General features: G+C 44.6%; 2 protein-coding genes across 4 annotated transcripts; both read left to right on the top strand.

Annotated features, from left to right (window-relative positions):
- Positions 1-3,800: 3,800 nt before the first annotated feature.
- On the top strand, positions 3,801-7,800 carry SPP1 (secreted phosphoprotein 1). The gene is made up of 7 exons (XM_068680501.1): positions 3,801-3,958; positions 5,121-5,187; positions 5,293-5,340; positions 5,931-6,035; positions 6,189-6,236; positions 6,502-6,759; positions 7,153-7,800. Exons 2-7 carry the CDS (start codon positions 5,134-5,136, stop codon positions 7,552-7,554), a joined length of 915 nt encoding a protein of 304 aa, XP_068536602.1. The 5' UTR covers positions 3,801-3,958; positions 5,121-5,133; the 3' UTR covers positions 7,555-7,800.
- A 357-nt stretch (positions 7,801-8,157) lies between these two features.
- Positions 8,158-26,656, top strand: PKD2 (polycystin 2, transient receptor potential cation channel). Of its 3 annotated transcripts, none has more exons than XM_068680491.1 (16): positions 8,159-8,591; positions 11,885-11,998; positions 14,587-14,720; positions 15,067-15,317; positions 15,615-15,839; positions 16,059-16,287; positions 16,476-16,646; positions 17,847-18,028; positions 18,732-18,852; positions 20,506-20,604; positions 21,601-21,722; positions 22,084-22,201; positions 22,428-22,591; positions 23,003-23,150; positions 24,131-24,317; positions 24,436-26,656. In XM_068680491.1, exons 1-16 carry the CDS (start codon positions 8,192-8,194, stop codon positions 24,441-24,443), a joined length of 2,673 nt encoding a protein of 890 aa, XP_068536592.1. In that variant the 5' UTR covers positions 8,159-8,191; the 3' UTR covers positions 24,444-26,656. The 3 variants fall into 3 exon arrangements, with proteins under 3 accessions (XP_068536591.1, XP_068536592.1, XP_068536593.1); XM_068680492.1 differs by lacking the exon at positions 8,159-8,591 and adding an exon at positions 8,639-10,037; XM_068680490.1 differs by having other exon boundaries at positions 8,158-8,591; positions 24,131-26,656.
- The last annotated feature ends 203 nt before the right edge of the window (positions 26,657-26,859 follow it).

Below are 26,859 nucleotides of genomic sequence, written 5' to 3'. Positions count from 1 at the left end.
CTGTCTCTATGCTTAGGGTGCCCTCAGTTCTTGGATCGCGAGGCAGGAGCGGGCAGGGTGCTGGTGACATTTTAGGAGGACACGGAAGATTTAAGCACAGGTCTCATGGGCTTTCTGCAGCAGCGTTCAGGCTTCAGAACCAGCACCTCAAGAGAGCTGCTTCAGCCCAGCCCCTGCTGGGGTGCTACAAGCCTCACCCTCCAGCTCTCAAACAACTGCTTTTTAGGGGCTGCGTACACCACAGAACGGCACCGCTGTGGAAGGATCATGCACAGCCTATGTGTTTTTGCCTGCTGTGTTTATTTCTAATAATAGTCCGGACAGTTTCCTCAATTTTCCAGTTGAAACAAATGCAATTCTTGTCCTGTCTGCTCGGCGCTGAAGCACTGCAGTGCCTGCAGCTCTGCTCCTCGTGCCGGGGACTACCGGCTGGGAACATAACACAACTGCTCTGTGCTGCTTTGGCTCCTGCAGCCGCGTCTCTGGCTTTGGTATTAAATCACGTGAATTTCAGCAGGGAAAAGAAAATCCAGAAAAGTTGATTATTACTGCTATTATTTTATGTCTGGCTTTGAAAGCTAAGGGAGGAGACTCGCGTAGGGCTCCATTTTAGGCAGCTACAGACAGCTGGGCTGTATTTACGCTGTCGTAGGAGCAGGCTCTTGGCTGTCCTAGCACTGTAATCTGGCTGAGGCCATCCAGCCTCGTGGATTTCTGGCCTACAGCTGTATGGCAATTTCTCACAGTTCTTTTCTCTCTTACTTATGTATTTATTTATTTAGTCCTCTGTTTTTGAGAAGGCTCTCAAAACTGCAAGCAGGTAGCAGCTACTCTCAGAGGCTCAGAAGGAGCAAGGTTAAAGCAGGTTAAAGCTGGTGCTATCTGTCAAACTTTGGCACTTTCTCGTCCACTGGCTGCTTACATCTGGGTTGTTTTCCCAGAAAGTCTGCTTTCTGTCCCTATCCATCACTCTTGTGCCAGCGTTGTTCCTGGAATGGCAAGAGCTGGCACTGGGTATGTAGGATGTTGAAATCCCCTTTGGTGCCTGAGCAAGGGTTAAATGGCCCTTGCCTTGGCAGCTTGGCATCTGCACTGCACAGCAGAACAGAAATGTTACTGCCTCGTGTATTCCAGTACTGGGTGCTGCAGTACGCAGACAAGTCATAGGTCCCCGCATCGTTCTGCAATGGCTGTGTCACTCCACACGACATGGTAGCGGTGCAAGAATGTTTTGGTTTTCATCTGTTTTTCATAGAAACCGGTGTTTTCCAAGCCTGCTTTTCTTTGGGATGCTGTAGCTGCAGAGCAGTTGTTTATGAGAGCACTGCCAAGTTGGGGTTTCTTGGGTTTTCTCCTTGAGAGCGTTTGTAACGCTGCTGAAAAAAATAACCTCTCTGTCCTGGCCTTAGTCACAGCCACGCAGAGGATGCTGCTCTGGTCCCAGAGTGCAGCTGGGGCTGTTGCTCATCCCAATGTGCTGAATGGGGTCCAGGGCAAGTAGGAAACCCAGGCTGGATTGTACCCAGGGGACTGATGGCTGTGGGACAACAAGGCGAGCAGGGCCAACACGGGATAGGTCAGGAGGTCTGGCTCTCCTGAAGGACTGGGTGTTTCAGGTGGTGGCAGGCAGGGGTCCCCCATGCCCAAGATGGAGCAGGAATTTGGGAGCTTAATGTGGGAAGTGAAAATGGTGGAAGCCTACCCCCTTTCTGCTCTGCTTGTTGCTTATCTCTGACAGGACGAGAAGCACTGCCTCCTGCCAAGGCACTGGAATTTCTCGGCTGGGCAAAACGATTTACAGGATGAATAACCACATAATGATGGGCATGAGGCAAGTGCTAAATTTACTACAGCTCCACACTAGCTGATCTTGCATAAAATGAAGCTCTTTAGTAATAACTGTCGCTGCATGTCCTGCTCCTGAATTAGTGCAAAACATGACTATTGTTCTCCGGCTCTTACAAAATCAGCCCCGTGGCCTTGGCAGCGGTGCTCAGAAACACAGCCATCTCCCAGCAGGCTGGAAACACCAGTTGTTTGCCAGAAGCAACTCCCTGGGGTTCATGTCGTGTCTCTCGTGAGAGACAGCAGCCATATCGATGTATGATTAACCTGGTGTATCAGCTACTACCTAATGCTGAAGCTAAAATATCTGAAGAACACCCACCTACAGCTGTAGGCCTGCATTTGCATCCAAGGTCTTTGGTAAACAGCCTGCTTTCCAAAAGCACCGAGCTGCAGATGTGATGGGATGACAGAAGCCATCTAAATCCTCAAGAAACCTTTGTTCCTGAAGGCTTTTATGCTTTAAAATTCTTTCACAAGTTAGTAAATAGTGATTTTGCTGCTCCAAAAATGAAAGCTATGACAGCCCTCATCCAAGTGAATGCATGCATGGGTTCATGAATGTTCAGAGCTGTTAGTGACATACTAGGTTTTTACCCAATTCTACATTATTAACTTAAATTATTAAGGTGATGTGATCAAGCAGGCTAAGTTAAACTTATAATTGCTGTTGATCTGAGCTCAAAAATATAATGAGGTAGGTCTGTGTGATGATGTGGGGGACAGTCACTGAGCTACCTGGGGTGTGTTCCTGGTGGTGTTTCCAAATAAACTACACAAGTGTTAGCAAGCATAGGGTAACTGGTGACAGGAGCCATGACAAGGTGTCTCTTTCACTGCTGCTAGACCAAGGACAGACAGCCATTCTCTCTCAAAATGAACATCTTCAGTGATGTTGAGCTGCGAAATCAAACATTAGCCAGGTATCGGAAATGAGGAGAAAGATGAGGGCTTTGAGACAGCTGTGAATATTTTGTCCTCTAAAATGACTGCTGGGAAGGTTTCTCTGTGCTTTAATGGCATGCCTGTGTTATTTTAAAGGCACACCAGCTGGAAGGGGGCCTGTGAGTCTGGCAGCAAGTCACAGACCAGGCAGGGGGACCCACAGCAGTGGCTCTCCAGGCGAGGTGCTACCAGAACAGACCTGTCGCCCATCGGCAGAGCTGACATGCTGCTCGGGGGGTGGCAGGTGTGGAATTTCATCCCACAACATCTTTTTGTTCCCAATACTAGTCATGGCACTTCTTGAGATGGAATATATACCTCGAATTTGGTTCTTGGAAAGGGTCCTGCAGCGGGCTCAGTGCAGCAGACAGCTGCAGCAGGTGACTCAGCTGGTCCAGCTGAAAGAGTGAATGAAACTGGAAAGGACCCAGAGGGGATACTACTGAATGGAAATGGAGAGAGAATTCCAGATAATGGTGCACAACCCTTTTTAATTAGCATATCAGTGGATCTGGTGTGCCTTTCGAAACAAGTTTCTGGAAGCAGAAAGCTTGTTGAGACAGACTAATGTTTTCTTGTTCAGGCTGAAAAGGCAGAAAGCCATATTCTGCATCCTGCCTTTGCAATTCCCGTTACAAGATGTATACCTGCTGAGCAAATCTCCCTAATACCTTTTTGGGGAGCTTTATGTTCAAGTCTTCCTGCAGGCATTATGCATCCCTACCCCTTACAGAACAGGGTGTGAAAGGTTTCTGGGAAGCAGGGCTCTGCCCCCTTACAGAAGGAGGACGGATGTGCCCTGAAGTCCTCCTACACGATACCAACTGCTGTGCATTCAACAAACCTGCTGGTTAATGATCTTGCCCATAAGTAATGTTTTAACCATAGAGTGGCTTTTGTTTGCTTCAAAAGCCACAAAGCCAAAGAGGAAGTGTAGGAGAACGTGGGCAGGACGGTGGCCAGGAGCCTCATGACCTCAGCTTTTTCCGCCACGCAGGGATTGGTGGCCCGTCTCGGGGACAGGGTTTAAATTCCCCGTGGTTGCAGATGCCAGGCAGTCAGGGACGAAGGGAGAAAGCCAGAGCTGCTTGCAGCCAACAAGCAGGAGCTGCTACTGGGATCACCGGGAGCCCTCCTGCTACAGCAGACTCCTCCAGCACCAGACCAGGTAATTTTTTGCTTTTTCACCCAATGCATGCCATTCTGTCTGTAGCTTCAGCCAAGGCGAGCTTCCAGAGCTGTGTTGCTGGGCAGGAGCATTTGATGCTTCTCTGTGGGAAAAGGTCTGCTTCTGGAGGGAGCAGGTGGTTGCTGAAGCAATGCAAAGTACCACAAAAAAAAAAAAAATCAAAAAAAATCACAGTTTTAAATCTGTGTGCTGATAGATATCAGGAGGTTACTGAAAACCCTGAAAGCTTCCTTCTGCATGTAACCACAGCCTTGTAATATCCCAGTTTCTCCTGGCAGGCTTGCAGTTGGTGCTGCATGCTACTGAAGGGGTGGGACGTGTGCCCTTCTCTGTGCATCTCTTGGGACTGCAGTACCTCTAATAGAGAGTCCTGCCTTACTGCCAGGCTTATTAATGTGTTTTAAATGCCTGTAGTAGCCTTTTGTTGTTGCTAGGACTTCCTAAGGTTTTAAATGCTCCTTGTTCATTGCAGAACTGGCTTAATTTATCAGGGATGTTGTTTATCCTGGGAAATGGTCTGTCAGCACCAACATTTACTGCAGCTCAGCACTGTCCCACAGGCACCACTCTTTTATCAAATTGATAAAACTGCAGTGTGAGCAGTTATTTCACTTCATCTCCTGCTTGGAAATGCAGGTTGTTCTGGTCTAAATTCTGCAGGGGAGACGAAAGTCTGTCCATAAAAGCAGTTTCTGTTCATGTAGAGTGATTTTACTCACAGCCATTCAAGTTAATAATTCTGAAAACTAGTTTTAAAGTAACTGAAAAACAAATCCAAGCTGGGTTTGTGTCGTCTGGTCTCTTGATGAAATGATGTTAACTTGATGATAACAAACCCTTACTGACCTGCATAGCACCTTATTTTTCAGAAGAGGCTTGCTTGTCCTCTCAGTGGGATTGCTCTCCCTGCTGCTCAGCAATTTTCAAGATCTGTTTTTAAATTTCTTGTACCTTTTGAGTTGCTAAGTCATTGCAAAACCAGCTAGTTGGGGGACAGAGGAATAAGATGGCAATGGGCAGGCTGAATCCACGTTAGAGAGTTGCTCTAGGCACAGGAAAGAACACCAGGAGAAAGAAAAAGCCTATGGCATTTTCTGTGGTAGTTTACCTCATTGACTTATCATTACAACTTATTTTCCAGGTAAAACATCACAATGAAGGTGGCAGTTCTTTGCTTATGCCTTATCAGCGTTGCTGCTGCATGGCCGGTGAGTACATCATAGATGTGTATTAGTGATCACTTGCAATATTTTCTGTGCACTTTAGCAAGAAACTGATACCCATAAACCCTTTTTCTCTTTCCTCCCTTCAAGATTAAATCCAAGCAGCATGCCATTTCTGCCAGCTCTGAAGAAAAATACGTAAGTTTCTTTGTCCTTCTGTTCTATCTGTTGTCTTTTAATAAAGCAGTTGTGATTTATGCTACTACACACTAGTGTGGCTTGGATAACAATGTCTGGTGTTAGAAGAGCACTGCAACCCAGTTTCTGTGAATTTTGGAGTGGTGTGAGCAAATGATATTCATCTTGTATAGAGCTATTTGATTTATACCCAATCACTAGCTTCTAAACTTGTAAAATCAATTATTTTCTCTGAGAACCAGCTACTGCATTTAGTTTGGGGTCTTGATGGTGAGGGAGGCAGATCACTGTAGGGAAAAGAGCCTGAGAATGAGGAGAAACCACAGCGTTTAAATAGAACTCCAAATGTCACTAAAATGAGCACAGGCACATCTGCTGTAGTATCCTATTTGGGTCTAGCGTTCATCTGTGATTGTGGCTTGTTCCCAGTCCTCTCCCTGTGGCAGGGGATGGTTGAGGACACATCCTGTGTGAACAGAGTACGTGCTGCAGCTGCCACACCTGCATGAACACACATTGCACGGTGCCAGCAGTTTCACCAGCTCCGCTCTGCTCCTCTGTGGATTAAAACCTCCCTTTTTCTCCTGAAGGACCCCAGGGGCCATCACTCACACAGACAACAGCACAACCTTGTGAATTCTCACTCTCAAGAGCTCCTGCAGCACCCGCAGAATGACCTGGCATCACTTCAACAGGTACGCCCAGCTGACTGGGGGAGAAAGCGTGGCATCTCTCAATGCCAAACCTTGCGATTTAGGATTAAGTGCCTAAAGAATAGTGAGCTTGTTTATCAGCTCCACTGAATGTGCCTCTTTGTGCTAATATAGTGAGTTTTCTGTTGTTTTCAGACTCTTTACTCTTCTGAAGAAAATGCTGAAAATGTCCCGGTAAAACCGGTAAGTGTTTTGGATGGCTAAATGCCAGCTGAGCTCTGCAGGGCAGCCAGTGCATGGCAGTGCTTGCTCTCCTCGGCCAAATGCAGTTCTTGCGGTAACATTTCCCTCTAAATAAAGCAAGGCTTCAGGCAGGATGGGGCAAATTAGGAACAATTTGGGCACTTAGGTCTGCAACAGTGCCTAAGCACTGGGTTAGTAGGGGGGATGTTGCTTGGCATGCCTCGGTGTATGTCGATTTGACTGATGCATGGTTAATGCTTTCCAGCACTTTCCTGATGTGCCAAGCAAGAGCCACGAGGCTGTGGATGACGACAACGATGATGACGATAATGATTCCAATGACACTGATGAGTCTGATGAGGTTGTCACAGACTTTCCCACAGACGCACCAGTAACGGTGCCCTTCCCTCCCTTCCCTTTCACCCGTGGGGACAACGCGGGCAGGGGCGACAGCGTGGCATACAGGATGAAGGCCAAAGTCAGCATGGTGAAATCGAGCAAGCTCCACAAAACTGCCAGAAAGGTGAATGGGGCTGTGCAGTGGGTATTGGAAAAGGGTGGTGAAGATGAGAATGGATATATTATCTTATGGGGGTCAACTCTGAAAAGGATTGGTGGGAGGGAAATGCAGGTGTAACCAGAGGGGTGCCTTTCCTCTCTCTGGACACCCCCAGTCAGTGAGGGCCGTGGACATGCAGAGGCAGGAGCACAGCCCACTGCCGCAAGCAAGGCGGTAATGCCAGTTGCACTGCCCTGATGTGCTTGCATGCAAGAAATCTGCATCCAGGATCAGACCTGAGTTTCTTATAACATGACTGGTTTGTGTGAGTCCATGCTGTCTCAGAGCAGAGGTGTAGCACTGCAGCACAGGTGGCAGGCGGCTGATGGCTCTTCATTTTCCCTTTGTGCAATGCAGCTCATCGCAGATGATGCCACAGAGGAAGATGAGAGTGCCCTGCCTGGGGACAGCCAGCAAGTGGGGCTCTGGCAGCAGGAACTGGCCGCCCACCGTGCCCCAGGGAAGCGTGCAGTCGGTGGAGAGTGGCTGGACAAGAGCCATGAGCGGGACAGCAGCGAGCTCACCAGCCACCAGAGCATGGAAAATGACAGCCGTCAGAAATTTGACAGCCCCGAGGTTGAGGGAGGTGACAGCAGAGATGGTGTCAGAGATGACCACCACAGCATGGAGAGCAGGGAGAGACGGGTCAGTGCAGCTGCCGGCATCCCTGCCATTGATGACACCAGCAACCAGACATTGGAGAGTGCTGAGAACACCCAAGAGCATCACAGCATTGAGAACAACGAAGTCACAATTTAAGGGGGGATCTGGTGTGTTCCTTCTTTCTGTAAATCTGCCAAAGTGTGGGGCTGGGGGAGAGCAGATCTGCTGTGGTATCTGTAAACGCAGGGCGCGTGGCGATGCTCCAGTTGGGGCGCGCCGCTTCCTGGGCACCCAGCCAGGCTGTGGCGGGGTGCTGGGGAGCGGTGCCTCGGAGGGATGCTGCGCATCCTGCTGCCTGTGTATATTTTGTAACCGGATTTAAATAAAATCACGAAAAACCCATTCCTCGGGGCTGTGTTGCTGTGTGGTGGGTGGGAGGAAGGGGGGAGCTGAGTAGCTCACGGTGCGAGGAGCTTCCACGCACTTATGTGAGGTGAAATACTTGTGTGTGTGCGTGTCCTGTGTGTTTTGGTGAAAACAGGAATTAACACAAAAACACAAAACTTTATTTCGGCAGGGCCCGACTGCGCGGCGGGAGGGGGGCGCTGAGGAGAAAAGGGCGGGAAGGGCGCTGCCTCAGGGAGGAGGGAGGCGGGCGGCCATGAGGGGGGCTGCGGCCGCCCCGACTACATCTCCCTCCGTGCCCCGGGCTTTCGGGGCTGGCCCCGGAGGGCGGGGAAGGGGCGGTGGCGGCGGCTGCGCCCCGCCCCGGGCAGCAGCGGCGGCGGGGCTGATGGCGGGCCGCGGCCGGGAGCAGCTGGAGCTGGAGCGGCTGGGCGAGGCGGCTCGGGCCGGCTCCTGCCCGCCGCCGTCGCCGCCGCCATCCGCTTGCTCGCGGCAGGCGTGGAGCCGGGACAACCCCGGCTTCGAGCCCGAGGAGGAGGAAGCCGCTGCGGCGGCCGCGGCGGCGGGGCCGGTGCTGGAGATGGACGTGGAGTGGGGCAGCCCCGCGGCGTCGCTGGGCAGCGGCACGGCGGGGCAGGGCGGCGGCGGGGCAGGGCGGCGGCAGCGGCGGCGGCTGCCCGCGGGGCGCGGCGGGGCGGCGGAGCCCCCGAGCCGCCTGCAGGGGCCGCCCGACGGCGCCGCCCCGCACCGGGCCGCCTGGGCCAAGCGGCTGGCGGGGCGCCTGCGAGGTGAGAGAGGGGCTTCCCTGCCCGGCCGCCTGCAAGCAGCACGGCCTCAGCTGCGATAAGCAGTATAGGGGCTGGTGCGCATCTGTAACTGGGACGTTGGGTTTCTGTGCTCGGGGGGAAAGCTGAGGGCCGGTTTTGGCGTGGTAGCCAAATTAATTTTATAGGTGCAGGAAATTACTTTGGTGCCGTAGGGGTACCGCTGGGGACTGCGTTTGCCTGCTGCGTGGGCAGTGAACCTTCTCTGCAGAGTGTGCTGGCTTCAGGCTACCTGGTGAAAGGGCTGATTGCGAGCCTGAAATTGACACGGGACACTTGAAGGATAACTGTCAAAGGGAAAATGGAGGTTTCAGTATTGGAAATGGCACTCGGCAGTGACATTTCATGGATAACCATGAGGATTTCTGAGCACTAGGATATGGCAAACTTAGGAGGCTGCTCATCTCAGCTACCGAGAAAGCTGTCAGAAGGTTTGATGGGCAAGGGTGAGGGCCGTTTCCAGAGCCAGGCTGGAAAAATTACCTTCCTGTCAGTGCTGTACGTGGTCACCCAGCCTCACCGTGTCCCCGTGTGCGTCAGTATGAGGTTGTGTGTGTGGAGGCATTCTGGAGAGGTTTTCCTGGTTATTGTTAAATGGCAGCACCTAACGCCGTTTTCAGCCATCCATTAATGGTGATAACAATCACCCAATCTGTACCGAGCTGGGTTAGTACCGGCGCTGAAAGCTTCAGCTGGAGCAGGAGGCGGTGGTGTTGCTCTGGTTGTTTCGGGAGGAGGAACCGTTCCCTGGGGCCACACTGCTCTCCCTCTGCATTTCTGGGCAGGTGTACGGCCATGGGCACCTGGGGGTGGCAGTGCCGTCCCTGCAGAGCTGCTGGGTGCCCTTGGAAGTTTTCCATAAAGCCTGGCTAGTTTATGTGCCTTCCATAGGTTGTAACCTTGGATTTATGTATATAAAGGGGTTTATGTGTGTGTATATGTACATTGCATGTTTATATTACATGTGCATATGTACATACACATGTAAACAGAAGGATTTTAATTTCCTGTGTTACCTGTGTAGCAAACATATATAAGGAATGAAACGAAATAATTAACCAAGGCTAGAAACAATGTTTTTGGTGCTCATGGTAGATGTCACCTTAAATCCAGCACTGCTTAGCACCACTATGCATTTAGATGCATCTGAAATAATATTCCAATGCAGCAAAAAATGTAAGTACTGTGTGTGTTTGCTAAAAATGTGGCAGCTGATGGATGCTTCAAGCTAGCTATTGGGTAAATCCAAAGTTCACGTAACAGAAAGATCGTTATGTGATCTCTGGTGCTGGTTTTTGTTTTATTTTGTTTTGTTTTTGTCCTATGAGACTTCCTGTTCTTTGCCGACTTGTAACAGTTTTGTAAAAGGACAGAAATGAAGCTTGCAAGCTTTCTCCACATTTCTTGCTGGTGAGTAATGTGCTGACAGCCCGGACACAGCTCTCGCCAGCTCAGCTTGCTGCCTGCTCCAGCCTTTTCTTCCTCTCTCCGGCAGTGTTTTCCTGGTTTTATTATGAGGGTTGCTAGTGCAACGTACTGCTGGATTAAGGGCTGGATTTGTTGCCTTCTGTGCTACTAGTGACTCCAAACCTTCTTGGTTTTGTGTTTCTGCCTTCCAGAATGACCTAATGGCGAGGATTTGGCGTTTCGTGTAGTAAAGCAGCGGTCCTTACCCGTGTATTTTCAGACTTACCCTTAAAGAACAGCTTTGGAAATGTTCTTTTCTTCTGGGGACTGATGCCAGTGAAGGGTGTAATTAAGGGTGTAATTAGCCAGTCAAGGAGCGTGAGCAGAGATCAACGCGGAGGCTGTGGGTGCTTGCTGGGCATCTGCAGGAGAGGTTTCCCAGTTGACTTTGTGGTTAGGTCACAGCTCAGTCTGTGGTAGCTGCAAGGCTTCTGCAAACATCGGGCGCCTTAATGCTTTTGGAATAAAACTCCTCGTCAGGCCGAGCGAAGAGCTTCCTCATTCCTGGCTTTCTGCTAGCAGATGGAGCTCTTTGCGGGAGCAGCTTAGCCCTTTGGCTGTCCTGCTCTGGGCAGCAGGAGTTGTAAAGCAACCAGACCCTCTCCTCCTTGTCAGCTTTATAACTTGTTTTGGCTACCTCTTGTTGCTGTTCCATTCCCTTCAGATTACTGTGGCACGATTGAAGGATCCAAGATTTTTTCCTAGGAATTTTGGGGTCACTTCATTTCCATCTACCGGGAATGTGAAGAATGTTTGGAAAGGTTGGCAGCTTAAGATGCCTGAAAAGGCAAAGAGTAAAAGTTCGGCAGCCTCTTGTAGGAGTTAAATATTATTTCTATATGCCTTGCCTTCCACCATAAATTAAGGTCAAATTTATTTAGGCTTAAATAAAGGTAAATTCCCTGAAGGTAGCAATCCTGGACTGAACATCCCCAGCTGTTCCCATTTTTGTTCTGTTCCGGTATTAGGCAGAGGAAATCAGCACGGTTGTTACTAACTGCTTTCCACTCTCATGCATTTTACTGTTAACAACTCCATTTAATAGATCCTTTTGCTTTTCTGTCACCGTTTTGGAAGTGTTGAGCACCATCCAGTGAGTTCCTACACATGGTTGTCTTGAGACTGCTGGGTGTGATGCCACGAAGCACACACAACTGTTGTAATGCAGTTGTCCAGTTTGACAGCTCCACATCAGCTGGTCCCTTAGGCTGCTGCTAAATTTTTGCTGTGCAAGGAAAGAAACATGAGGTTACAACATATTTTCTTTACAGGTGTTTGACAGAGCTACCAGGTAGAGAGTATTTATTTTCAGGTAGAGAGTTATTTAAAATTGCTAATAAAGGTTCAGTGCTGAATGTGCATTTTCATTCATCCAATAATGCTTTTCATACTAAAATGAAAAAAAAAAAAAACAACAAAAAAACACAAATTGTAGCATATCTTGGAGGAAGGCTACCTGTGCATGCCTTTCTGTACCTGGGTGTGTTTTCATACCACCTAATTGAAGTGGCAGCACTTCTGACAGATACTCAGCAGCTTCCACAGGAGTTCTGCTGCACTGTTAATAAATGATGATGGTCCCTCACGAGTTGCTAGCACTGCTGCGGGCCCAGTTTGACTTGCACAATGGTAACGAGAGAAGCAGTTTTTGCTTGAGCTTAGATCAGTTTAAAATCCAGCACAGAGCCTGTGGCAGACATGACGTGGGTGAAGCTTTCAAAGCCACTCAACTAATTGTGTATCTGGTCTCAGACCCCTGTGTGTATCACTGTGTGTGTTTTTCTTCAAAGGTCTGTGGGGCACAAGACTGATGGAAGAAAGCAACACCAGCAGAGAGCGATACCTGAAAAGTGTTTTACGGGAGTTGGTCACATACATGATTTTCCTCGTGGTCTTGTGTGTCCGTAAGTACCCTTCAGCATTAATGCATGTGGTTTCTTATGCTCAAGTGCATGTGGATCACTGGAGACTTGCATGATTTTGTCATTTGTCTTGTTATCTGTCATATGAAACACAGTAAGGCTGTGCTTATGAGTGTTATGTCCAAGTACGTGAGACATGGCTGTCTGGTTCAAGGTTTGCAATCTTACTGACCACCTAGAGAGGAAGCAGAATGCAAACCTCAACTCACTTCTTAAAAAAATATTATCTTATATGTCTTTTAAGCACATGACTGTTTTTAGGTATGTACCCTAGAGTCCACACAAGATACTATTAGTCAATTTTACTAAAGACATACTCGTGAAAGAGACAGAAGTGAGGAGCTTGATGGATCTCCAGCCTAATGCACGTAATGGTCAGGGACCCAAAATGGGCTTTCAAGTGTAACATAACAGATCTGAGGAAGGTGTTTGTTGGTTGTTTTTTTTTTTTTTTTTTTTTCTGGGCATACAAACTTAGATTTGAATCTTTAATTTTTTATTCTCCCACGTGCCTGGTGACAGGACGAGGGAGAATGGGCTTAAGTTGCGCCAGGGGAGTTTTAGGTTAGATGTTAGGAAGAACTTCTTTACTGAAAGGGTTGTTAGGCACTGGAATGGGCTGCCCAGGGAGGTGGTGGAGTCACCATCCCTGGAAGTCTTTAAAAGACGTTTAGATGTAGAGCTTAGGGATACGGTTTAGCGGGGACTGTTAGTGTTAGGTTAGAGGTTGGACTCGATGATCTTGAGGTCTCTTCCAACCTAGAAATTCTGTGATTCTGTGATATATTAATTGCCAAAACAAGGTGTTCATATATTTGCATAACAATCAGCAAGCCAGTGCAAAATAAAGCCTGATGTGGTGTTGAGGAAATAGATGTTTTACTCGGTTACTAGTGAGAATAACAAAAAAATCTGTGTGCATTAAGTTAGTGTAACCTGGTGGGTTACCCCCAGTTCTTAGCATGGGCAATTTTGTTCTAAATGTCCACGGTGTAAATGGCTTTCAAGTTATCATTTCTGATCAGCTGTAACAGGGCAAGGTGCTGTTGTTATTTCTGGGGAATTAAAACCTTTTTTTTTGATTTTCCCCCTGAAGACAGAGAGACAAACAAACAAACAAACAAAAAAACAGCTCTGGGAGTGAGTGCCTTGCTTGTCCACAGCACAATTACTAAAACAAAACAAAACAAAACAAAAAAAACCACAAACCTTATTCTGGTGACACAACCCACAGCTGTTTATGTGATGTACAGCACGAATGATTATGTACTAACTCTAGTGTTTATTTCCTTCCTGAGACATTTAGGAGTGCTTGGTGCAGGTTTATGGACAAGGGAATGTAAGGCTGCTTGTGGCTCAGCCACTGGGAGAGGTGTAGCATGAGGGACTTGAATGAAAACACATTTGTCTTTGGTGGGAAAACCTTGCTTACAGGCTGTTCATAATTCATTCTGCTGTAGAAAATATTCCTGGTAACAGAATGTGGGGAGAAATGTAGCATGCCAAATGTGCACGGACACTGCTAACTCATTATTTTTTTTTTAAATATGATCTCTTTTAATTTTATACTTAAGCAATAACTATGGGACAGACTGGTCTTTGGTGTGACACACCTTAGGAGGGTGCTTTCTGCTTCTGGCTAAATGCTATTAGCAATCCCTGTGTTACTTATTTTTGAGAGAATCCAGGTATTCCACAAGTGAGGCTCACATGCAACGTGCCACGCAGCAGGAGACGTTTATTAAAAATAGTTCTTGTTCTCCATTTGCTAAAGAAAACATGCTTTCTTCCCTATAATAAAGTATTTCTGTAAGTCTGTGAAAACAGATGGAAGTTGTTCACCGTAGATGTGATCTTTCAGGCTTCTCTGGGTTTTAGCCTTGAAATGGTTTTAAGTATTTATAGGCAGTAGCAGTACCAGTGCCAAAGACTGCCTTCTCAAGCCATCAGGGCTTTGTATGTCATTTTATAATTTATGCTCCGTGGTCCTCAGCCTCACGCTTGGCCCAGCACAAGGGAAAGAAGTAGCCATTATTCTCTGTGGAGAGACTCTCTTAGAAGCACTGCACACCTTGGGTGGAGTTCTGCTGTCTAACAACAGATGTTCGGTGTTGTTTGCCATGCCCCACGCTGCCCACATTGAGCATCATTTTCTGCTCTGGCAGGACGTGGTTCTTCCAATGCCTTGCATCGTCTGTTCAAGTTCTCTGCTGAGGCCTTGGATAGCTCAGGACACATCAAATGGCACTAGCTGCCTCTCTTCAGGCTGCTGAGTGCCTTTGTGGTTCCTGATGTTGGGTTTTGTAGGAGAATTAATAGCAAGTGAGGTGTGGGAAGGAGAACTGTGTTCTGAACTGGTTGATCGATCTGTTTTTCGCTGCTTTTTATATTGTAATCACAGCTGACAGACAGTTGCTGCTTGGTGTGGGTTTTGTTCTGAAACTTAGACTTTTTAGTGCAGAATCTATGCAAGTGCAACCTGATCTGTCCAAAACAAGCAAATAGGTACTCTTTGTCTTTTTCTTACCCCTACCCCTTTTACCTCTCCCCCCTACCCAAATCTCTTGCAGTGACTTACGGGACAGTGAGTTCCAGTATGTACTACTACACGAGGGTTATGTCACAGCTCTTCCTGGAAACACCTGTCTCGAAAATGGAGAAAACTGACTTCAAAACGTTGTCCACAATGGATGACTTCTGGAAGGTAATATGATAAACAAACTGTTATCTCGCTGTTGCTGTGACTTGTTTCTCCTGTCATGGCCTGTAAATTCAATCTGCAAGCTCTTTTTTTCTAGCATGACGGGGTTGGTTCACGAAGAGCTCTTTGTCAAAGCGATGGAGCAAAGTTGGCCTTCAATATGTGAAGGTAATGCTAGGCTAGGTAATGCTAGTAGGGCAGGGCAGGGCTGGGGAACATCTCTGGAGCACAGCTAACAGTAAGACCTTTGCCTTAACATTAAAAAAAAAAATCTTACATTTCCACAGAATTAAGACGTATAAAAACAGTGCTGGCAGCATGCAAACTAAAATTCTGTCTTCCTCCGCAGTTCACGGAAGGCCCTCTGCTGGATGGTCTTTACTGGGATATGTGGTACAACAACAAAACCATGGCAGAAAACAAAAGCTTCATTTATTACGAGAACCTGCTCCTAGGGGTGCCTCGCATTCGGCAGCTGAAAGTGAGAAATGGTTCGTGCTCGATACCCGAGGATCTGAAGGATGAAATCAAAGACTGCTACGATGTCTATTCTGTAGCTAATGAAGATACTGCACCTTTTGGGCTTCGAAATGGGACAGCGTACGTAGTCCTGTTCGTCACGTAGATGTATGTTTTTTCTGATTGGGTTATGCTGAATGGTGTGGTTAGTCACTTCTCAGGGGCAACTCTGGAATTGCTTTATGTTCTGTCTGTAAAGCCAGCTAAAATCCAGTTTGTAAAGCTACCTAAATCCAGCACACTGTGAAGTCTGCTCCTGAAGAAACCTTACCAAATTTGGTAGTGTTTTTTTTTTTTTGGTCAGATTGTATTTGTTTTGTTAATTGTAAGTTGAAAGCGGAAGGATTAACATGCTCTGTCTCACTACTTCTGAACTAGCTGGACATACACCAACGAGAAGGATTTGAATGGGAGCAGCCACTGGGGCTTGCTTGCCACGTACAGCGGGGCTGGTTATTACCAAGACCTCTCAAGGAGCAGGGAAGTGACAGCTGTGCAGATTGCCAGCCTGAAGAACAACCTGTGGCTGGACAGAGGGACGAGAGCAGCTTTCATTGATTTCTCTGTATACAATGCGAACATCAACCTATTCTGCGTTGTAAGGTATGCACAGAAGCACCAGTGGCCTTCACGTGGCATGATGTAGGAACAGTAGTGGGGTTTATTCAACTGCATGAAGACTTATTTGAAGCATGTGTGGGCTTTTGCCTATTTCCACTTGATTTAAATAATAATATAAATAAAACCAAGTTTCTTTTGTAGTGCTTTTTTCTGGACACTGTTTAAATGAAACTTTTTTGTTTTCTTTTTTTCCAAATGCAGGTTGTTAGTGGAGTTTCCAGCAACCGGAGGCCTTCTTACGTCTTGGCAGTTTCAGCCGGTGAAGCTGATTCACTACATCTCCACTTTTGATTTTTTCCTGGCAGCCTGTGAAATGGCGTTTTGCCTCTTTGTTCTCTACTATATGGTGGAAGAGATATTAGAAATTCACATTCATAGATTGCACTACTTCAGAAGTCTTTGGAATTGTCTTGATATTGTTATCATTGTGGTAGGTAATCTTTATATTAAGCCTGAAATTGCTTTCTGAAATGTACTTTGTGGGAGATGTTAATGGCACTGCATTCATAGTGGGTTTAAAGGATAGCGCCATCATCCTATCTGTGAATATTTTAGGCTAAAAAAACTGTGTTTTAAAACTCTCATCATCTTTCACACATTCGTTTCTCTTGTTCTCAGCTCTCTGTGGCAGCTATAGGAATTAGCATCTACAGGACTTCAACTGTTGATATGCTCCTGAAGAAGCTGCTGGAAGATCAGAACTCATTCCCCAACTTTGAACCCTTGGCCTATTGGCAAATGCAATTCAACAACATTGCTGCAGTCACTGTGTTTTTTGTCTGGATTAAGGTAACTCCAAGTTTCCTGTCCTTATTCTAAAAGCAGGATGTGAGCTTTCAGAGTGTTCTGAATGCCATGTCATGTATTTCTTTCAGTTTCATCATGTTCTCCTAAAATTGGTCATGGGACAGATAGAGAGCACAAGGGTACCTTCTTGCAGATTAAAAACAAGGTTATAATTCTCTCTCGGCTTTATTCAGCTCTTGTTTAAGTCCTGAAGATGCAGTCTGTAGTGCTTTGTCACAGCAGGAATGTCAGGAAATGTTTTCATTATTCCTGAGTGGACAAATCAGGACTTAGTACTGGATACTGCTTTTTCCTAGATTGGCTTAACTGTACCCATTTTATCTTTTCAAAACTGCTGTATTGGTAGAAGTTGTTGGTAGTGTCTGATTCAAGTCATAAATGTGGGAGAGCTAGTCCAATTCATACCAAAATTAGATGTGTTGCTTTAGTTTAACTTATTTTTATAACTTTTTTTTTTTTAATTTTAATTTCTCCTTTCTAGTGCTACTTGTCTTCCTGACTTTCCTGTCCTCTGCATGTAAAAATTGCAGAGGAACATGAAGTTTATGAATTGTCTGGCAGTGGAAAACTTAAGAGCAATGATAAATGCATTTCAGCTATGATATTCCAAATTGTGACTTATCAATTGATAAGTATTGATAAATATTATCAATTGATAATTGATAATTATCAAGCACGTTATCCCGTCTCCTGCTGTTTTGTAGGTCAAAGTTGCATGCAATTTTTGCATCACCCTGTAAAAACAAAGCAGCTTATTATTAGAAATAACTGCAGAGCTGCAGAGAAACAGAATTATGCAGGTTTAAGGGGACTTCAGGAGGTTTCTAGTCCAACCACCTGCTCAAAGCAAGGTCAGCTGTGTGATCGTGTTTTCTCACGTTTTTCTATTTCATTCTGAAAGAATGTAAAGATAAATAAATAGACTTTTGGAAGCATATCAGTAACACTGCTCTTAAGCTAGGGTTTCAGATAGGAGTGGAAGTGGAAGTTTGTTTTCTCACAGTTTTTTTTCTTCACATTTCAAGCCTTAGTGTTTTTTTGGAAGCAATGTATATTTCTGAATATAAATTACCTGACTTTGTGAAATTCAGTAAGGTGTCTTGTGTAAAAAGCCAGACAACAGTTGTTGTGAGAAACTGTCTTACTTGTCTTCACAGTTTTTTTTCTTTTTTCTATCAACAGCTTTTCAAATTTGTGAACTTCAACAGAACGATGAGTCAGTTATCCACTACCATGTCTCGCTGTGTCAAAGATGTTGTTGGCTTCGCTATTATGTTTTTTATTATTTTCTTAGCATATGCTCAGCTGGCCTATCTTGTCTTTGGTACTCAGATTGATGATTTCAGCACTTTCCAGGACTGTATGTAAGTAAAATGACAAAGAATGCAAAGAATTTCTCAGTACACCTGAACAGAGACCAAAGAAATCCTATAACATCTATCTAAAGAGATAAGCTGTAGGCATCTCACTGCTGGTGTAGCTCAGTAGCTGCTTTTTAGAAATGTTTAGTCATTTGTAGGCTTTTTAGAAATGCTTATCATTTGTAGGTATCTGCGAGAATCCATGAGTGAGGCTGGACTCAGTATAGGACAGTAAATCAATTTCCCCTGTATTGGTTTGGTACAACATAACCTGATTCTAAGTGTGGTAATTACCAAACTAACAGATTTTTTCCCCCCCTCTTACAGTGGGGCATAGAGAGCAAAATGTTTCCTGTGGAGAGGCAGAGGCAGCTTCAGAAGGAAATGGTTGGGATTTTACATACGTGAAGAGCAGAAGGCATAGGAGAGGGACAGGCTTGGGTCATTGGTTTTCTTTGCTGCCATTGTCAGTTGTGACCAAAAGCCAGAAATAACCACCTTAGTTATGCTTCATGTGTTGTATCTGATCACAGGTTTGGTTTTGCGTAAAGGTGGGTTTGAGAAACTGAATTGGCAATGTCTGATGAAGTATTATAGTAGTGCAGACCTCTCTGCTGCCCATCTGACTGTTACAGTGGAATAGATTGAGAAGTGCACAGATCCAAAAGTGTTTTTCTCAACCCCTGGATGTGTTTTGTTTTTAAAGATTTACTCAGTTCCGCATCATTTTGGGAGACTTCAACTTCACAGAGGTTGAAGAAGCTAATCGAATTTTGGGACCAATTTATTTCACTACATTTGTGTTCTTTATGTTCTTCATTCTTTTGGTATGTACACCTTTGTTTACATGGGGTGGGTAGGTGGCAAGTTTCTTTTTATGGCCATTTTTGCACCTCTTGTTCTTGGATTCCTACTGCTAATTGGGGCACATTTGTGTTCCATGGAAAGGGCCTCACTTTTACATCATCTTTCACTACACTTTTTGCTTTTTATTTCCTTTAAAGTAGATATGCGTTGTATATTTGTTCTCACTCCCTTATAGTGCTCCATTTTTTTTTGTTTGTTTGTTTGCTTGTTTGTTTTAATTTATTATGAAGAATTTTTCATTTCTAATTCTAAGCAGTGCCTAGCTTGTATACACAGCAAGCCCATATCCTGTCTTCCTCATCTGGGGCAGAGCTGGACCAATTCTTGATTTCCATAAAACAATTTGGGGTTCTCCTTCCCCTGCAGATTACCCCTGTACTTCTAGACAAACAGTATTTTAGGAGGCTCAGCTTATCTGAGAAGCAGTATGTAGACATGAGTGTCTCAATTAAATTCACACAGTACAGATATTAGTAGTGAGTAGCCATCGTTTGTATACTCTCTGTTCACACTAGTGTTGAATTCATATTACAGTCTTATTAGTAGAAGTTAAATACCAAAAAGTGGAGGGAGAAAGACCTCCAGAACCCAGGACATCAAGTAAAACCGCTTTTTTTTTTGTCAATATAAGTTAAGAGTCCCAGTATCTTCCACCTGTATGTAGCTTACCAGCAGTTTGGTACTAGCATTGCTATACAGTAATCTGGTTTCTAATGGTATCTCCAGGCTGAAACTTCTGCGAGCAAGATGTCCTCAGATTATTCCCAGAATGGTGTGTCTTCTGGTGATTTAATAAGGTGGCAACAATTAGAGCAGGATTTTACTAACCTAAAATTGTACAGCAGTCGTGTATCATCCTAACTCACAGACTGATTTACTGACCCTTGTCATTAGTGAGTTCTTGTTTGGTCTTTGGGATGAGAAGTGGTAGTCAACAGGAGACAGCTGGAAAATAATACATGGGTTACTCTGACCAAAGAAGTGCATGAGGCAGGTGCTTTGAATCACCTCACAAAATCCAGAGGTGCAGAGGCCAGCAAGGGAAAGAAACATTATTATTTTTTTTCTAAGGGGTAGCAGAAAAGCTCTGGAATGTGAGGGCACAGCAGAGTTGGTGACAAGCATGCCAAGTGTCTGATTTGACATCTTTTTGTTCTTATCTTTGTTCTGAACCACACGCAGGGCTGTAACAGGGTAAAATCTGTGTGTTTGTGCTGATTATTAGGGGATGAGTAATTAACTTGCATCTCCATGGCATTTTTGTTGCCAGCTGTAATGCCTAGATGAATTCACAGATGTTTTGTGTACGAGTTGGACCCTCTGCAGGTAGAACACATTTTATCAGCACCACTGTGTGTAGGTATGAACCCTCTTTAGAAACAAATTCTCCAGTTAGGTTAATTACAAGTAACTCTCATTAAAAGCTGAAGATCATTGTATTTCAATACCTTAAGCACTTGGTGCTTTTTAAATATGGCACCATTTTCTCCTGGCCCCTTTAAAAAAATAAACACAACACAAATGTGTAGGTCTGCACATGAAGGCCACGGGCAGAGTAGGATTTGGACTTGTGGAGATTTTTTAAGCATCTTTTTCATTTCTTCCATGAACAGAACATGTTTTTGGCCATTATCAATGATACATATTCTGAAGTCAAATCGGATATGGCACAACAGAAGGCAGAAATGGAACTGTCTGACCTTATCAGAAAGGTAAAAGTAATGGTTTGTTTTGTTTCATGTCTCGTTCCTCACATCTGAACATCCAGAAAACACTATAGAAACTAAAGAGTAAAGCTGGCAACAGCTAGTGGAAAATATGCATCTTTCAGTTAAAATAAACGTGTGAGTTGAATGGAAATTAAACAATGAAAGCTTGAATCACAACATATTTTAGCAATCTGAGACTTTATGTCAAAGGATCAGCCTCTAGTGAGTATGACACAGGGTATGTCTGTCTAGGTAGATAGAGAGGTACTCACTTGGTGAAGCTGAAGTGCCATTTTGTTTGGGCACAGCATTCCAAGTTATTTCACATCAGGCTATAACATGAGTGGAGTCTTGTTTTACGTATTGGGAGCTCCCAGGGCAGCTGCTGGTAAGGTTTTCAAATACAGAATTAAAAGCTCGACCTGAATCTCGGTTTAGGAAAAACGACATGCACCTGCGTGTGCTCTGGCATGGGTGGTGTGGTGCTGTACCATGGTCAGAAATGTCTAAACACATACTTAGCATGACCGGTGATCCAGTGTTTTATACTTGGGAACTGGTTGTTAAAACAGAGAAGGGAAAAATTAGAAATCTTACTTTGTTGGGATGAAGATTGTTTTTATAAATCATTCGTACAACTGCAGAATGAGGGAAGCAAAATGACCAATATAAGTTGTACCCAGTTTGTCAGCACTGTTTAAAACTGTCACTTAACTGTCAGTAGCTGCCAAAGGTGTCTTGAAATAATCTATTCCTACTGGCCTGCAGTGCCAATTGAATGATAAAAGCCTTAATTTTAGCTGCAGGGGCATTTTCATGTTGTTAATTTAAGCACTGAAATAAAAAATGGGTAAGCTGGAGGAAAAGACAGAGCTTTTGGAACATAATCAATGCTTGTGTACGCTAGTAGATATTGGTAATCCACAAAAGAAGTCTGTTAGAAATCAAGTGCTAATGCTTCATGCCGAGTAAAACAAGAAATCTTTTTTTTTCTTTTAGGGCTATAACAAAGCCATGGTCAAACTTAAACTGAAGAAAACTACTGTTGATGACATTTCAGAAAGCCTAAGACAAGGCGGGGGGAAACTAAATTTTGATGAACTCCGGCAAGATCTAAAAGGGTAAGGAAGCTGTTACTGTTAATCTTGAGTAGTGTGCCCAGACATACGATGTGAAGTGTTTCGTGCAAGTTGATCTTGTCTCTGTGATGTCTTTCAGAAGTCCAAGGATGGTTGGGAAGGATCAGGGTGCAGGTCAGGGGAGGTGTGTGCCATTAGGTAATGAAAAGTAAGGGCTGAGCTTTGTTGTGGTCAGTGTTTTGTATACCTGATGGGGCAGAATTTATGGGCAGCTCTGGGTTCATTGTGTCTTTTGTTTGGGGATGAAAGTTCATTGGGAGTGAATTGCTTTTCCAGCACATGAAGTTGATTTAGCATCTGAAAATAAAAAGTAAGGGATCTGTTTTTATTGCTTTTTTTTTAGGAAGGGCCACACTGATGCAGAGATTGAAGCAATATTTACCAAATATGATCAGGATGGGGACCAGGAGTTGACAGAGCATGAACACCAGCAGATGAGAGATGACCTGGAGAAAGAGAGGGTGAGCTCAGCATTAGGAATAACTTGCCATCAGCACCGTCAGCCAATCTGCTCCCTGTGCTGGTTTGCTGCCCCAGGAGAAAACTTGTGTTTCCTTTTGCTTTTGCTCTCTACCCTGGCTGTCTTAGCAGAACTGTAAAATGTCAAGGTGGAAGGCTTTGGCCTCCCCAGTGCACAGGTGACAAGTCTTTTTATCTTCCCTGTCCGTGGGTTGTGTTGCCCTAAAGGAGGATCTGGACCTGGACAGGAGCTCTCTGCCACGTCCTCTAAGCAGCCGCAGCTTCCCCCGGAGCTTGGATGACTCTGAGGAGGACGAGGATGAAGACAGTGGGCACAGCTCCAGGAGGAGGGGCAGCAGCTCTAGTGGGGTTTCCTACGAAGAGTTCCAAGTGTAAGTTGAGCTTCCTAGGGGAGCAAAACCATGTGGTGGGGTTTCCCTTGGGGGATTTTTATGTAAGGCACGTTGTCACGTAAGTCTCTCCTATAACTGAATATTAGTCAAATAATTCAGTAAAAGTCAGGATTTTCAGGTGCTGAAGTCATCTGTAGCTTTCAAGTATTATTTGAATTGTAAGTATTTTAGAGAGGCTCATGGGAATCTGTCCCTTCCCTCCCACCCCTCAAAAAAAGAAAGTGAAAACCTGGTCACCGAAACAACAGAGAAAATAGCCGTGTTAGAATAATGCCAGAAAACTACTACTTCCTTTTTTTTTTTTTTTCCTAGTAGTAAGATCTTGAGGCTTGTAAGTTTACCAAGCCCTTCAACTTAGTTTAATAAGTTGAAATTGTTTATTGCCCTCAGACTCATGAGGCGGGTTGATCGCATGGAGCATTCAATCGGCAGTATAGTCTCCAAGATCGATGCGGTGATTGTGAAGCTTGAAGCGATGGAGAGAGCCAAACTGAAAAGGAGAGATGTGTTGGGAAGGCTGTTGGACGGAGTGACAGAGGTAAGTAACCCCGCTCTGCCCTGTGTTGTCACCTGCTGGCCACAGCTGGCATGGCTTATTCAGTGTCAGTACATGTTTTCTGCTGCTTGGCTTGGGAGGGTGGAGGGCCTTGTGGTAAAGATGACGTGGCTGCTTTGGCACTGGCTGAGCAATCTGGAGTTTTGTGTTACCGAAGGGAGATGATGCAAGTTTCAGATATGAGAAGGCATCTTCTAGCAGACCTGTGTCATGCTGCGGCTGCAGAGCACCATTTAAACCCCTGGACAGGACAGCAGTGGTGATGAGGAGTTGCTGAAGAAGCTTTTTCATCCCTTGTTGTCTGTTGGGATGAATACAAAGTTTTATGGACTAGCCTGGCAGAGTCAAGGTGATCCAGTCCAGCAGGCTGTGCAGCCTGCTCTTCTCCTGATTTTTTCTGGGAGTGTGTGTGGTTATCTACCTCCTGTTGCCTCCCTTCCTACCTTCCCCTTTCAAAGGGCCATGTGGAAGCAGCCAGCAGGATAAGTGCATTATTTCTGCGGACACTAAAACCTGTCAGCTCCCTGATGGGTCAAGAACAGTCAGAAAAGGGCTGCTAAGGGGTGGTTGAGATGTTCTGTCTTGGTGGGTTATGTGGGTCAGACTTAGAGCTGCCCTGTCATGAATGTAGTGTCCCTGGCTTTTACTGTTATTGCACCCAAAAAATCTGCTTGATTCTCGATCTGGATCTTCACTGGGGACATTCTTTCCTCAGTATATTCTACATTTCTGGAGGCGGACTTAAATATTAAAAGGTGTAATACAAATTCTGCTTTCATAAGTGAAAGGGACAACCTGGGAGTTGTGTTAGTGGAAAGAAAGCCATTTACTGCAGTAGCTGTGATTTGCCTCTAGCCTCTTGAAATACTTGAGTGCGGTAGGGATTTCCCGTATCACATAGGATTTTGGCGAGGCTGCGGTTTGGAAACTGCACTTCCATCTTGCATCTTGTACCTGTTTAGGATGAAAGACTGGGTCGTGACAATGAAATCCACCGGGAACAGATGGAGCGGCTTGTGCGAGAGGAGTTGGAGCGCTGGGAATCAGATGACACAGCATCCCAAATGAGCCATCGTTTGGGAACACCGCTGGGGCTGAACGGCCAGCCTCGTTCCAGGAACTCGCGGCCATCTTCCTCACAGTCGGATGGTATTGATGGGGGAGGAGGGAATGGGGGGAGTAACATCCATGTGTAGGATCGGCTTGGTAGTTTGGGGCCAGTATTAAGCCAGCAAACGCCTGACTCCACTGTTTCCATTCTGATCAGACCACTGAAGGAAAGCTCCAGTGGTGTGTAAGAAGAAACATTCTCTTCGTAAGGCATTTTCAGACCTACATAAGCCAAACGTCAGGCTAAAGTCACCAACAACCAGCCAGCTAGCCTTGGAAATGAAAATGCAAGAGGAAATCTACATGGACAGAAAACTTATACATGTGTTATGGGGAACAGCTTCACGAGAACAGCAAGCTTTAGACAAAATGTGCTCTAGCTAAACCATTCAAATGAAGAGCTGTGGGTTTTCTGCTTTCTATTGGAAAAACAGAATTTTTAAAAGTTTTGAAAAACATTTTTTAAAGAAAACAGCACTAGTTTATTGTCTCATTCATTTTAATTGACACTTTTCAAAGAGACAAATCAACATCTTTTTATTTTAACTCTGAGTTTTTGTATATTTTTCTGGAGTTATTTTTGGTGTACTAACATTTTACTTTAAAATGGCCATTTTTTTGTGTTATTGAGAAATACTACATGTCTAAACAGAAGAAAGTGCACTGAGTTTGTACACCTGTGAATCAGATCATTCTGTAATAGAAACCATGTATGTTAGGCCTTCTTCCATGTCATTAGCATTTTAAAAGTAATGTTTGACAATTGCCTTCTTACACCCAGTTAACATAATCGTCTTCAGCTCTGTTGTATAGTGCCTACTTTTAGTGCCATATTTTGAGGATCTAAGTGTTATTGGGGTAAATATTCCTCACTTCTTTAGGTAAACACAATAACTTGGCACATTATTTAAAATCACACACGATTGAAAAATGCTGACTCTTCCTTGGATGGGAGGGGAGCCCAGTGGTAGGGAAAACCCAATCAAGTGCTCTGTGAAGTTCTGCAAAGCACATCTCACCTATGTAGCCTGTATTTACATTTAACAGCTTGTAAAATTATTAGATTTGCTTTCACGTATTCTCTTCTCCAGGGATTCAACGTGATTCCTTTGGAAAGGTGTTTTTAGTGTAACCACTGATATTTAGTATTTAATTTTCTGTGCTTTCCATGTCACAGACACTTTATTTTTGAAAGGAGATATGCCACATTATGTTGTTTTCCTCTAGAAGGCACTGAAGCACAGTGTGTGTGGTTTTGCCTAGCAGCCTGTTTCAGTCTATGGCTTGTTGGTTTAGGAGAGAGGCTGTCAGTTGTGTTTTTATCCTGAAGATGGCAGTTCTCTTGTATTTAAATTCATACAGTTAGCTTAAAGGAAAACAGAAAGCTACGTAATCAAACCCATCTTAGCTATTAGTAGGCGATATAGAGGAAAAATGCGTATTTAACGAAGTAAAAACAGCATATTTATGTTATATTGGTGTATTTTTGTTTCAAATTGAAGTTGTTGCCAGAGGCTAGTACTACTTCTTGCAGTGGTGCTATGTGAGCAAAGCTACATTTTGCATATGCTCTTATCACTGCATTGCCTGGACATACCCAGAGTGCATTCCCTCTAATCAGAGAACGTGCAAAAACTAAATAAGACTTTATGCCTTTTCCTGTTCTTAAGTTTACAAGAAACCCTATGCACAGAAACTTACTTAATAAAAGGTGGAGCAGGAGGAGGTTCAGTGCAGAGACTGGAATTTCTTGGTAGCTGTGGCTCAAGAATGGAACGAAGTGGGAAAACAGATTGTGAGTCTTATGAAGGGCTTTTTGTTTCTGTGGGTTTTGTTTTTTTTGTCCTGCACTAGGAAAAAAATGATGCTCTTGTCTCTCTACTGTCAGAGACCTGGCAGTATGGTTTGAAATAGCTGGCCTGTAAAAAATGTGTATTTGAAAATGTACATTCAATCATGCAGCTCCTTTTTATTTGTAGCATATGTTTATTATGAAAATGAAAATATGTGCATTCATAGCTGTATTTGTTGCGGTATATTTCTGTAACGTGTCGTTACTTAATAACAAACTTCATCTTGAAGTGCATTAAGTTTTCATGGGGTACCCGTGTGTGTCGACAATAGGCCTTGCAGTAAGTGCATGGGCACTTGATAAATGTTTTGAACATTTTTATTATTTCATTTTTAAATTTTAGATTCTAATATCATTTGTCACTTAGTAATAAGGTAAGGTTTGCATAGGAAATAAATGTACAGTGTTTGGTCTTATTAGGAAGCTATTAATTATGCAAGCCTTCTACAATGATCAAGAATGTATTGATCTGTAAAACTGAGCACTTTACTTCCTAATAAACTTCTTATATAATCTGTAAAGCCAATATTGTGCCATACATGTGGATTATTTGTAATGGAACATTAAGAATGCTATTTTTGTATGTGAATATTACTTGTATCTTATCATACTTTACTCTCAAAAGAAATAATAATGTTAAAAGGAAGTACAGGCTGTAAATGAGCAGAGAGGACTGGGTTGATCCAACTGCTTCATTGCCCAAACAATGCTTTCCTTAATGCTTCACAT

Source organism: Anas acuta, chromosome 4 (assembly GCF_963932015.1).
Source record: "Anas acuta chromosome 4, bAnaAcu1.1, whole genome shotgun sequence".
Lineage (NCBI taxonomy): Eukaryota > Metazoa > Chordata > Aves > Anseriformes > Anatidae > Anas > Anas acuta.
Note: the sequence above shows the minus strand (reverse complement) of the source record. Positions and strands in the feature narration are given on the sequence as shown.